At 49.5% G+C, this 13,498-nt stretch overlaps 1 protein-coding gene across 7 annotated transcripts in view; it reads left to right on the top strand.

Annotated features, from left to right (window-relative positions):
- The window catches only part of DTNB (dystrobrevin beta), a 1,559,893-nt gene that overhangs the window by 398,035 nt on the left and 1,148,360 nt on the right, over positions 1-13,498 (top strand). For all 7 annotated transcript variants that reach the window (XM_069605562.1, XM_069605560.1, XM_069605561.1 and 4 more), the window contains one exon: positions 6,546-6,759. In XM_069605562.1, coding sequence (XP_069461663.1) covers positions 6,546-6,759 — 214 coding nt within the window. The remainder of the gene's footprint in view (positions 1-6,545; positions 6,760-13,498) is intronic.

Here is a 13,498-nt window from a genome sequence, read left to right as displayed (position 1 = left end):
CTCGCCTGCTGCAGCGCCGCGCTCTACTCACCGGCCTTCGCAGCATCTTCACATTCCATTGCATCCTCCTGCGTGTTCCCGCCGCACTCCGGCACCTAAGGAGAAGACAAGAACAGCAAGGTGAGCCAAGGGAATACACAGAGGAATATTAGTTACCCCCCCATAGACTTACCTGATTTTACCGCCGGGGGTACTATTCCTCTTTACGGGTCGGCGCAGCTTCCACTGCATCTTCGCCGAACCCCGGCCCCTAGGGGGAAACAAAAGGACAGCAAGGTGAAACAAAGGGACTAATAAGGGGAACCCTCCTCACCACAATAGACTTACCTGATTTTACCGCCTGAGGTATTATTCCCCAAGACTTCATACTTTCTCTCAGCGCCTGAATAAGGGAGAAAGCAACAGGTTACATATTGACATTATTTTATCGACTGTGTTGGAAAATACAAATCCTTACCAGAATACTACCGGTTGCCTCGAGGAACTCTTCATTAGGGTCAAGCTGCAACCTGCAAGGAATCGGACAAGAGTGAAAGTCAGGCATTTGAACTCTTACGAACTTTATACTTACGCATCTTGCCGGGAATCTCGGAGCCAATATTGTTCTGGAACTCACCAATTCCTTCGAGCCAGCGAAGCAACTGGTTATCAACGTGCCCCTGCGCTCAATGCAGGATGGAGAGCTCATCTTTTCAAACCATCAGGTGAGACTATAAGAGGGGACATCAAAGGTGATCTGTCGGGAGAACAGTGGGGGTGGGGAGATTTACGCTTAACTCCACTGGTGTTTAATTCCCTTTCTCCATTTGCAGAAGTATATTCCTACGGGCCAAGTAAACGAAGCTAGGTGGGCAGTCCAGTCCGTCATCTCAGCCCTACGCGTCACATTGGTGGAGACCGCAGCTGTCCAGTTCCGATCGACGCCTCTGTGGGAGCCAGGTGAGCGTAACAGCTGGTCAGCCCACTGGTTGACCCAGGGACACTTCCCAAGAGGCTTACTTGCAGGGTTTGATGAAGGTGCCTGGAATAGTTGATCCCACTATTCCAATGGGTCAAAGCGCCTTCGCAGACCTTCTAGGACGATCAGATGCAGAGGGATCTCGCAGGACGACAGCAGTTCAGGGTGCCAAACCTTCAGCGGGTCACCAGCGGTTCCTCGACTCAGCTTCTTGTTGCAGGATACTTGGCTCCTCCCTTGTTCGGTGTGAACTCTGGAGATCGACATGGTAGTGGTGTTTTCAGCCTCCTCTTAACCAAAGTTCCCTTCGTGCCAAAAGGGAGAGGACCCAATGGGAGATCTGCTTACAAACACTCACACCATACGTGGACCTATCACGGACCACGGTGGTCCAAGGCATTCAGGACACTCCAGACTCTCTGGCACCCAGGATGTGTATTGGGACCAGACATCCCAGCCCACATCCTAGAGGCACACACAAGGGATGCAGAAGCCCGCGAAAGCTTTGGGCTTTTGCGGGAAAGTGCATGACCAAGTAAGGACTGCCCCAGGTCGGCTCGACCTGGGGGAAGGTGAAGGGGCAAGACGGTCAGCGGACAGGACAAAGAACCTCGTGGCGTGGCCATTTTGGAGTCAGGCCACTTACTCGTGCCAAACGCGGTAAGCGCGGATAACATGGAGAAAAAGGGTTCAAAACACAAGAGAAACGATAGCTGCCACCAGTCCCGTCTGTGACACACTTGCACAGTTTATAATAAGTCCAGGGAGAGTTTCTAGGGCCTTTGGAATGACTAGAGCGCGGCAATGTAAGTTACGGTGCACTCTTGTTTCATGTTGCACAAAAGCTGCAACATGAGGAAAGGACTAAGAGAAACGAAGTCTCCCAGTACTGACTGTCTTAAGGGCATGTCAGTTTCCCCATAAGAATCGAGCCAAAGCTCAGAGGAATGCGGCGGAAGGCTGCGCTTCTCTGGCAAAATATAGATCAGGGTGTAAAACAACAGCAAAAAGTTTGGGGGTTGCCACATGGAGGGAAAATTACATACAATTATGAAATCTTTCCTAACAACCAGGAGTAGTGAAGATTTTCCATATGAATAACATAGGGGCATGTAAGGGCAACCGGCCCTTAGTAAGAACTGTTTGTGCCACTGATAGTCAGGGAGAGTCAGGCATTCCCTAATTATCACACACACCTGACTCCCCTTGACTCCTGTTTCAACTATAAAAGGTGTGGTTCTGCACAGCTGAATGAGCGAGCTGGAAAAATTGTTGGAACCAGAGAATCCATGGAGCAGAGAGCAGCAGGATCGACGGCTCAGGAAAGAACAGCGTGCTGAGGTGCTGGCTCGGTGTGTCTGAGGGGCTGCAGCGTGGCTAGGGAGCAGTGTCTCCAGAGAGCCAGAGCGAAGTTTCTTGCAGGCTGCAGTTGGCGGGTACAACCTTGCTTGTTGTTTTGGGCTCTGTGCTGGCCCTAAGGTTGTCCGAGGGGTAGGTGGTGAGACCCTGATGTCAGGCCCGCACAACCAGGAGGAACCACTTGTCAATGTGTTGCTGCCAGGATGAGTCTCGTAGATGGAGAGAGAGATTGAGAGAGACTCGGGGGTATGTGACTGACTGAAGCAGAGCGAGCAGAAGAAAGTGTATGAAGTGGCACAGAGCAGAAATGAGGAAAGAAAAGGAAACTCATGACGAAAGCAGATTGAGAGAAAGTCGGAAAGCAGAGCGTGCAAGAGACGCGAAGGATAAGGACAATATTAAAGAGGGCGTGAGCAACCCGAAAAGAGCGAAAACGGTGCAGAGTGGAAAAGGTGCCTGTGCTCACGGAAAGGTTGAGAATGTGCAAGTGTGCACAAGAAAGCAAGAAGTGTCAAAACCGTAAGGGATGATAGGGAATCGACCCCCCTCTCCCGAACCACAGAAGCCGAATAGATCGACCCTCCCACCGTGGTTGGCACGGGCGTCTGAATAGTATATAACAGATAACCATGTGGCAGCCAATGGGGGGAAGACGGAGTTAGGGAAAGGGGGTGGATTGACAAAGGAAAGGAGGGGAGACAACATACAATTCACAATTCCTACGTACACCTTATCAACAGACTGTATCCCTGATCCTGAACACCACCTACTACAGACTCACAAGAACTCTATCTGAATATGCATATAAACGTAATTGCTTAACATAGTACATCAGCTTTAACATGAACACATATAAGCAGTAAGCAGGAAAACAAGGGAACTGCTCCCATATGAAATAGACATGAACACATGGCCCGAAGGGCAGGCAAGCAACATAACAACATAAAGCGCAGCCAACTGAGGACAGAACTCTGCACTTTGAATTCAGAGAATGGTACCCATTGTCCGGGCTAGTTGCACAGTCGTTTAGGTACTCCGAGCATGAAAACGTGAAGTCCCTGGTAATTATATATATATCTGAATACAATCACACTTGAGGCAAGGTCTATTGCCAATCATAGACCCAAGAGTGAGCGTAGCGTTCATGTACTACATCCACTCCAAACTTAAACACTTCCAACAAGGAATGGAATTTGACACCCTCGGGGAATAAACATGTAACAGAAAACCAAAGCACTTATCTGGTTGTCCATGTGCCTCGTGAGTGCACCCGGACTTCCAGTAGTAGCGCCTTCAACCTCCGTGAACGAGACGTCCACTGCCGAGGAAACCACCGGTGCATGAATCGTCCCACCATGTAGAAAGGGTTCAGCGTGTTCGGTTACAAAACGTGTCTCCACTCGAACTGCTACCGCGGACTGCAGCGTGACTCCAAGCAAAATGATGATCTCTCCTGCATCCTTCGCCCGAGAGTGAAACGCTGTGACACCCGTGCTGTATAATCAACAATTATCAGGACGGCCGGCGGTTTAGTAAACGCCTCAATTACATGCAGCTGGCTAGTGGCGGGAGTCTGGAACAACTACATTCGCCCCCAAAGCCTACTGGGTACTGTCGTTTTATACTCATTTCCTCTGATATAGCCGTTTGGGCTTGCCCCAGTTTGTATTTCTGACAAGAAGGAAGGTGCCAGTGAGTACAAAGAGGTAAAGAAAGCACAAGTGTGCGAGAAAAGGAAGTAAAGGTACCAGTGGGCATGAATAAGAGAGTGCAAGTGTGCAGGCAATGGAAAGAAAGGTGGCAGTGGGCACAAGAAGGAAAGTCAAGAGCAGGAAAATCCAAGAGAAGGGCTAAGGCTCGGAGTGGTCGCGCTTAGGAGGAGAAAAACACCTGGCGTTTTTCGAAATCCTCTGATGATAACCCTTTGAGAGAACTGTCTGTGGAAAATAAGGCACATCCTGACAAATTAAACTTGTGTTTTCTTTTGAGCTCAATAGCGGCCCAAGCTTGGGGAAGGGAACCCTGAGAGGTCAGAGAAGTGCATTTGTGTTTGAACTGAAAAAAAATGCCTTAGCTTGGGGAAGGGAACCCTGAGAGGCCTATCAATGTGGAATCTTGACGATTTAGTGTTAGAGGAAACTGAAGCTTGAGGATGGGAACCCCAAGACATTTGATATTGTTTGGATTATGGAGAAGGTCCTATGAGCAGTCCCTTTTGATTGAACTCATCCTTTTGAAGCTGTCCAACCTATCATTGGTGAGAAGACCACCTGAAACCAATCCTGGTTTTCCTATTTTTGTTAAACCTCCACCTTTTACTTTTAAAAGACTTCCTAACACATTTTTGTCAAAGAGTGGGGGCAAGAATAGGCTTAGACACAGACAGAGTTTTATTTTGGGCTTGGGATTTGAGATCGCCCCTTCCTCCGTAGTACTTCTTGCTCGTCTCTGGTTGGCGGTCGGATAAAAGCACTTGCCCTGGTTTTGGTAGGTCTTGTAGGCTTTGCTGGGTCACTCTAACAGGTTGTAGGAAGCAGTTGTTTGATTTGTTATTTATTATGCGCCTATAAACAAGTGTTTCAAGGTGCAACAAGGCAAGCGAGGGGGACCAAAGGGAGGATAAGACAACGATCTTACTACCCCTCGTGTCATTGAGATCGTGCAAGTGCGCAACAAGAAGAGCAGGGGGGAGGGTACAGGGAGAAGTGCACCCAGAGCAGCAGGGCCCTGAGTTAAGTGCAAGGCAGGCTGGGTCTACAGGAGGACATCCCAACGGGAGCTAGTGGGGGGATTTCAGGGTCAGGGAGATGCCGTCCCTGGGTTTGAGTCCAAGGGTAAGTCTTGCGTTCCTGTTCTGGATGATTTGAAGAGGACGAAGAGTAGAGATAGGCAGATTGAGAAAGCAGCTGTTGCAGTAGTCCAGCCTAAAGAGAACCAGGGCTCTGGAGACAGTGAGATTCTGGTGGAAGTTGAGAAAAGGGAGAATACCGCTGAGGAGGAACAGCTGGACATGGGCCTTCTTGGCAAGGTCGGTGATGTGTGGAGAGAAGGAGAGAGTGGAGCTGAAGAAGACTCCAAGGTTTTTTGCCTCCCAAGAAAGAGGGTGAGGGCAGAGGGCCCAAGTAGTGTGGCCAGAGTGAGAGAGGAAACGCGGGAGCAGGGGTCCCAATGAGAAGGATCTCAGTCTTACTGAACTTTTCGTCCAAGCACAGACCATTCTAAGTGGGTTTAGCTTCACTGTTTCAAAGGTTATCTTAAGAAGACTCTCACCTCCTTTCCCAAGGGTTGTTACCTCCTTACACACCCCTCTCTACTCTAATTCTGATCCTGAAAACATGCTCATTCTTTCTCCCAATTTGGGATTGGCCCCTTCTGATCGGATCCTCACCCATACTCCCTGCTTAAGACCAAAAGAGCCCTCTAAATACTTTCTGGTCTTCCTGACTACGGTCTGACTAGTATCCTGATGTTTCCTTTCAGCGTCCTCCTCCTGGTACTCTAATTCAACTTCATCCAAACTCCTCTTTCTCAGTCCCACGCCAACCAACTCCAAACTCTTGCTTCACTTTCAGACTGCCTCCATACTTCTATCTCCCGCTCTTACTCCAAACACCCACACAGCCTGACTGAGATGTTGGACAGCCCTGTAACCCCTTCTCCTGTGCATGGGCCTTCCTGTGAGTAATCGAGCAAAGGCCAATTATTGGCTGTTCCTAACAAGGCCAGGCTGGTAATTAGATTGATCTGGACTTTGCAGGTGTACTCAAGTCTATGTAGGGGCAACCACCATTCTGGATTCTACTCTACACTCTTGGCTTTGGCCTGCCCTATATCTGATCATATTTATTTTCTGAGCGTTAAGGGACTTGGGCTTCTGAGACTGCAGTAGAAGAAAATGGGGGTGGGTGGAACACCTCTGAATCTGCTATTGTTTTACCATGAGCGTGTTGTGTCTCTGCACCACAGGAGAATGAGAAATAAGATCCTTTTCTGATTCGGCAGGCATGCTGCACAAGCATTGACAGAATAGATTTGTATGCTTCATGTTCATTTGAAGTGTGGAGCTCAGTTTGATATAAAACTTCAGAGCTATAGTTGCTGTACCTGGGTCGCCAGGCACAAAAGATAATTGCCCATGTCTTGAGCTAAGGGGATGGTTTTCCTTTTTTTAATATGAATTCACTTTTTGACTGGTTAATCAATGTTCATTTCTTTTTTCTGTTTACAGTCCACCTGGTTGATATCTGGAATATGATCGAAGCCTTCAGGGATAATGGCCTTAACACTCTGGATCACAACACAGAGATTAACGTATCTCGTCTGGAAACTATCATCTCATCCATCTACTATCAGCTCAATAAGCGCCTTCCGTCTACTCATCAAATCAGCGTGGATCAGTCCATCAGCCTTCTGCTCAACTTCATGATCGCTGCATATGACAGGCTAGTAGCTATGCATGTAACTTTTGTCAATTTGCTTCTGAATGCATTACAACATAAATGAACAAATTGTACTATCGTGGTGGGAAGTTTTAAGTTCTAGTTACTGTAGCAATCACCCCCGAGTTGGGGGATCGAGGAGCGTACATTGCCTGTAACGACCCGCAGACCTCACCGAGCGAAGCAAAGGCCTAAGCGAGGGCTGCAGGCTGTTACTAGCTACATACACACCCCCGATGTGGTTGTGATGGCTATATATGCACCCTAGGGTTTGCCCGGGGTGCAAATAGTTGTTTCCTCCTTTTTTTCAGGAGATGGGCTCCACTCGTATTGCACAAGCCCAATCTCCCGGAAAAAACAAACCATATGGCCACTACCATGGGAAAAGGGGGCGGCCACGGGTTAGGAGGGATGCCGGCACCGGAGCATACACCTCCAGCCCACCAGGTAATTGGGGAGCGAGGGAGGGCGTAGGATAGTGAAAGGATCTTATGTCATGGGTGGTGGAGGGTAGGGGTGTGGGGAGGCAACAGAAGGAGGGTCCCTGCTACCTCCTCCCAGTCAACATGGCGCCACCCAGGGAAGGGCCTCGGGTGGCTCTAAAGAGCGTTTTCGCCTGCTCTCCCAGCCACCTCATTGGCTGAGTACCCTTCCCAGGGTGCGAATCAACTTTCTCTTCAATTAAGTCAGTGCAATGTTTTTTAAAGCTTTAAAGCCTTATCTCCCTACATACTCATACGGTATCCTTTTGTATTCAAACCTTTCCCTATAAACCATCAGAACCATTGGCAGCGAAAGCATTAGCTTCCCCTTTAAATTTAGTATAGCGCATGGGGGCGCGGCCTCGAGCATGGGAACGCCCTGCCAAGGCCTTGCCCTCTGGTGCATCACTTCAGTCCCCTTTTCCGCACGGACGGTGTCGGACATGGCAGCCAACGCAGAGACTTTTTTAGCTTCTGCGTGCTCCCAGTTTCTTTTTCAATTCTTATTCACTTCCCTTCGGTGCCCCACCTCCCCGGTGCATGTCGGCCGCAGGAGGATTCACAAGATGTGCCTCTTGTGACTGCTCGGTCCCGGCCTCGGACCCCCATACACTCTGACTTGAGTGTTTGGGGCCCAACCACCGCTGTGACGCACATGTGCATTGAAGAATTGTTTGTTGCCGTGGAGGGAGATCTTCCACACTTCTACTCCACCCCACATGAAGGACTTAGTCTCTGGGACCTCTTGTTAATGCATGGTAGGACCTCTGTTTAGCATGGCTCCACAGCTCAGAGACGCCTTCCCTGGGGTTCCCGCGGATTGGGGTTGCTGGCATTCAGGTTCTGGCAGGCCCAAGGCTTTATAAGGCTTCCGGACGTTCTGGGGCTCCCAGGCTGAGGGGCTCAGGGGCCCTACCAGACTGTCGTCAGAAGGACGATCAGGCTCGTCCTCTTCTTCTACCCCACGGGGTAAGGGATCGTCGAATGGGACTTCCAAGAGTCGTTCCTTGGCTAGATCCAGCACGGCTACCGGCACAGGCACCGAGGGCTCCCAGTCTACCAGAGCTCGCTCCGAGGCCGTCACCCAGGGCATTTTGACCACCGGCTGTCCAGCTAAGGGCTCCGTGCCATCCAGAGGGATCTCGGAGGTCGACGCTGCTACTTCGAGTACAAGACCCAAGCTGTATCCTCCCATGTTTGAGGCCTCTCCTGGCTCAGTGCCTCCACACCCTCCCTCACAGGACATGGCGCAAGGTATCAAAATGGCATAGCGGCACGTGGTGGCTATGTTGGATCTGGCTCCGGGTCCGCCAGTGCTTTCGCCCATCGAGTGGGCTTTGCAGGATGATTCCAGCCCCCTTCCCTCTGGAAGCGGCAACAGATCCTACAATGCAGGGCTTTGATCCCCTTAGGGGTACATCTTCCCATCACAGACTTACTGCTACGTGCACCAGGTGCCTCGGCGCTTTGACCAGGAGCGGAGGCCCAGCGCCTCGGAGGGCAGAGCCCCTAGGGACACGGGGGTTAGTGATGACCGCTTCCGCAAACGCTTAGTCTTCCTCATGCGTTCCCCTCAGATGAAGGGGCTCCTGAAGGACATTGTGTAGGAGGTAATTCCCTAGGCAACGCCACCTCTGACCCCTCCCCCGGGTACTCCTTCCATTCCCCTTCCACCGGTTCAGGCTCTACCGGTTGTACCGACTCCTCCACCTCCACTTGGACAGCCGGATTTGGCTAACGGACGGGGATCCGTTCCATGCCTCCCACCCGCAGCCACATTCCTTTGTGGTGTCCGCGACCTCACTATATTCTAAACCATAGTTTTCGTCGTCTTCCTCCACTTGCCTCTCCAAGGAGGACAAAGTCCTTGAGTCCTTGGGAAAGTGCTGTTACTCCATCTCAGCACTACATCTGCGGCAGGCACATGCAGACGCCGTCTTAGCTGTGGCTAACCAGAAGCTGTGGCAAGAACTTGGGGAATTTCTAACCGACCTCCCTCCGAACAAGCAAGCCTCCTTCAAGGCCGGTCTAGCCGATGCCTGGGACGTTGCGCAGGACCTCATGGAGTCTCCGGTCTCCCACATCGACACAGCCAGCCGAGGGCTGTGCCTTTGGGTCGAGATGAGGACGGCATGGGTGCACACCACAAAGTTTTCATCTGACGTGCAGGAGCAGATCCTTGATCTGTCCTTCGAGGGCGTGGTACTTTTTCATTCGTCCACCGATGATGATAAATAAAACATCCACTCAAACCGCCAAGTCCTTGGCCCTCCTGACAAAGCCAGGTCAAAAATCCTTCCTTCAATCCCAGGGTAGGACCGAGACTGCAGTACGTAGAGGCCTGACAGGTCACCCAGTGTTGGCAGAAGGAAGCAGCAGAGGACGTTGTAGGGGGTTCCACTCCCCCCTCCTGTGCCCCTGCCTCTGACACCAAGAAGCAGCGAAGGCAGAGTCGGGGAACACAGCTCACCTGTGGGGGGCCGTTTGGCTCTGTTCCAGGACACCTGGAAGCGTCTTTTCAGCATCCCATGGCTCCCATCTGTAGTCTCCACACGCTTCAGTCTTCCTCTTCCTTTGCCTCTACCATCTTCTCCTCCTCTTTGTCAGATCGGGACCCCGGCTCTGTTAGGGGCGATTCTGTCTCTATTGGTGATGTATACCGGGGCTTTGGTTACTATTCCAGGATTTTTGCGGTACCCAAGAACAACCAAGCTAGCTTGAGGGTAGTCCTGGAACTGTCATTTCTAAACCTGTCTTTACTGCTGGAACGCTTCAAGATGATTACTCCCTTGCACATAGCTGAATCTCTGTGTGCCAGGGACTGGATGTGTTCCCTGGACCTCAAGGATGTGTACCTGCACGGTACCCATATATCAACCACATAGGAAGTTTCTGCGGTTCTCGATTATGTCATACCATTTCCAGTACAAAGTGCTACCCAGTGTCCTGAACTCGCCCCCTCGTGTCATCACGAAGCTGATGAATGCAGTGGCGGGACTTCTGCTCTTGGAGGGCCATCACTTGCACCCTTATCTTGATGATTGGTTGGTGAGGGCGCTATCACCCGAAGCAGAGGTACACTCCTGCCAGAGATTGGCGAATACCCTTCATCAGCTCAGATTTTCCCTCAACCTGAGGAAATCACAGTTATGCCCTTCTCAGGATCTGGAATTCCTAGGGGCGCGTTGGAATACTACTGTTCAGCGGGTGTTCCCCACGCCGAGAGGCTGATGTCCCTCCGCAGGGCTGTGAGCCTCTTTCTGGCTAACTCGACAACCTCTGCATGGTAGTTCCAACACATTCTGGTCCTGATGGGGTCTCAGTCGGACAAGATCCCAATTCCACAGCTACTTTTGCCCGATCTTCGCTGGTGGTTGAGGGATGACAATGTTTCAGTACGAGCACCCCTGGTGGTGACAACAGACTCCTCCCTTTGGGGCTGGGGGGCTACTGTAAGGAACTCATGGTGGCAACAGTAAAGACAGACACAAGTGATCACAGTTCAAGGGTGTTAATTAAACTGTATAAGTGACTTGGAAAAACGCCTAATCTAAATCTAAGATGGGAGCAAGCTACAGCCATCAAATAATAATAGGGCAGTCCTAGTGGCGTCTTGTAAAAAAAAAAAAAGGGCCTATACTAAAAATATCTATTGCCAATCCTTACAGCTAAATACAAAAAGAGTGTGGGATAGAGTTCATAAAAAAAGAAGGAAGTGTTCACAAATGATAAGTTCGGATGTTATAGCCGGGGGTCTCCCTTCCACACGTTTTGAGCATGTGACAAGGTGGGACTCCTGAACACAGCACACTCTCAGGCTTTCTCAGCACGAGACTACAGTTCTGTTCTTTGGCACCAGGATCTTCGGTGGTTAAGTCTCTTTTCTACAAAAAAGTCTCTTGCTTTCGAGGACCTGATGTGTTCAAAATAACAAAACAAAAAGTTCCTTTCCACATGTACGTTGGGTGATAGCCTTTCACACCTGGATGCCCCTCTTCCAGGCTCAGACCCTTCTCGAATGTTAGCCTCCCTCTGTGGGTTCACTACGGCTTTTATTCCAAGGATTTCACCTGTTGTATTCACAAGTCTTAATGTCTTTTTAGACAATCCACTGCGGTCCTTTCACCGTCTGGTTCACTTGTGTCAACACAACGTTCATTAGGGCATCATGCTTCATCCCGTTCTGCAGGCCTCCCTCAAACGGGTTTACATTTGCACAGTTCCTTGCACAGATACAGTTCCTTCCGCTTTATCACGAAACGGGATTGATTCCCCTTAGCTTTCCAATTATTTGCAGGTCAAAGACTTTCAACTGCACAGGGGATTTTACTTGACTGCTGTATGACCACATTGACCTATTGCTTGCTGCTCTCCTAGGCCCTTCTGGTATTTGTAGTTTCAACAAAAAGGGGGATTAGCCAGAGTCTTTCGATTGGGCACCCACTTGGTGCCGGACCCTTCTGCAGCTGATCTTTCCCCTGCGGTATTAACAGTTCTTTGATTCCCCTTAGTTTGCCATTTGCAAACTTCATTCAACACAGTTCGGTTTCTTAACGGTTTTCCCTCCGACTCACCGGCTGTGATGAACCGCTTGGCTTTTCTTATCTTTGGAGTCAAGGATGGTACCACGGTAGCCAGCGTCTCTCCCTATCCCGGTTATCAGTTTAGGAAGGCTTGTGTACCGTTATATGATATGATATGATATTTGATTTATATCACGCTCATACACAGGTGTTTCAGAGCGTGACCAGGAAAAGGGAGGGGAACAGTTTAGAGAACAAACACAACGTTGACATCTAATAAAGCACACATTGGCTGTTGTTTGCGGTCTTCTGATTCCTTTCACTGAGGTTTTGCGGGTCTAGGTCGAAAAGGGCAAGGATGCTTCTTTCCTTGTCGTCCCTTCATTTCTCTATGCTTTTCTCCTCATCTTGAACTGCCGTCCTGGAATCGCAGTGAAGAGCATTATGGGAACAACAATGTTTAACACGTCTTATAGCGATTCATTAAGAAAACCTTTTAAGCAAATAATGGACTTCTGTTTTGATTAGTCACACAATTCACACTAATAAAGAGATGTCTTTAAAATGCAGGACATATATACCAGTTTGAACAGCAGCAAACTGAATGTGAAGCTTCATCATTTTCTGTAGGCAGGCTACAGTACTGCGCGCTGTGAACGCTCATTGAGGAATGAGTTGTGAAGTAGGAGCAGACTGCTTTCAGAAGACTAGGCATGAACGCTGAGTCTTCTGAAAGCGGTCTGCTCGATGAGGTACAGGATCTGTGAGAGTAGTTTCTGGTGCCCCCTGGATTTGGAGGACTCCTGTCTGGGACCCACTGTGTCTGGAGGACGGAGCGGGGCTCCAGCATGAACGCTGCTCTGTCTTGTTACAGCCCATTTCCTGTGCTAACTAAACAGATAAAAGAAGACATGGAGAAAATCATAATAGATCAATTGGCATAGACCCATGGTGTCTTGAAAAAACAGGAAATCTAGAGAATCTGCGAATTCAGATTCAACCATGAACCTGAAGCAACGTTCCAAAAGACAGTATTAAGAAAAAATCAAGGAGAAATAAAAGAATTGAATGTCATTGTGATGAGTGCTTTCTTGACATAAGGCCTAGTCCTAGGAAATCAACTAAGCATAAATCTACGCACGCACATTATGGGACTATTACATCCTTTTGGGAATCGCTCACCCACAAACTTACCTCTGGCTGCCAAGACTCCCACAACCTTAAATAAAACTCCCATAAACATACCCATCAAAGGAGCACGTATTAACGGCAGATCACTTGTTGCCCATGCTCTAGACGTTGCTGACCTTATCCTCACTAACAATCGAATCTGTGTGATTTTCCCACGGCTAACTAACCTGCGACAGAAATTACCACGTGCAAAAGGACCGCATGGGAAATTTACGCAATACAAAAATGTTCGTACATTTCCCATGCGGACAGCCATTTAAAAAAACACCACATCCATACAAACACACCCCCCACCCACACCCCCAACACACTCACACCCCCACTACCCTACTTACCTTTCTTTCCGACGCACTGTGTTCCTGCGCAGGGCCGGTCTTTGCGTCAGGCAGCTCAGGCGGCTGCCTGACGTCAATCAGCCTCCAGGGGGCGCTGCACAGCAGTGCCAGTGCTAGAATACATGTGTAACATGTTAATTTCCTAACATTATAAAAGTGAATGTGCCTGTTCATTTTTATAATGTTAGGAAAGGAACGTGTTACACATGTA

The sequence above is a fragment of the Ambystoma mexicanum genome, chromosome 4p (assembly GCF_040938575.1).
Source record: "Ambystoma mexicanum isolate Mex_15411 chromosome 4p, UKY_AmexF1_1, whole genome shotgun sequence".
In the NCBI taxonomy this organism is placed as follows: Eukaryota; Metazoa; Chordata; class Amphibia; order Caudata; family Ambystomatidae; genus Ambystoma; species Ambystoma mexicanum.
Note: the sequence above shows the minus strand (reverse complement) of the source record. Positions and strands in the feature narration are given on the sequence as shown.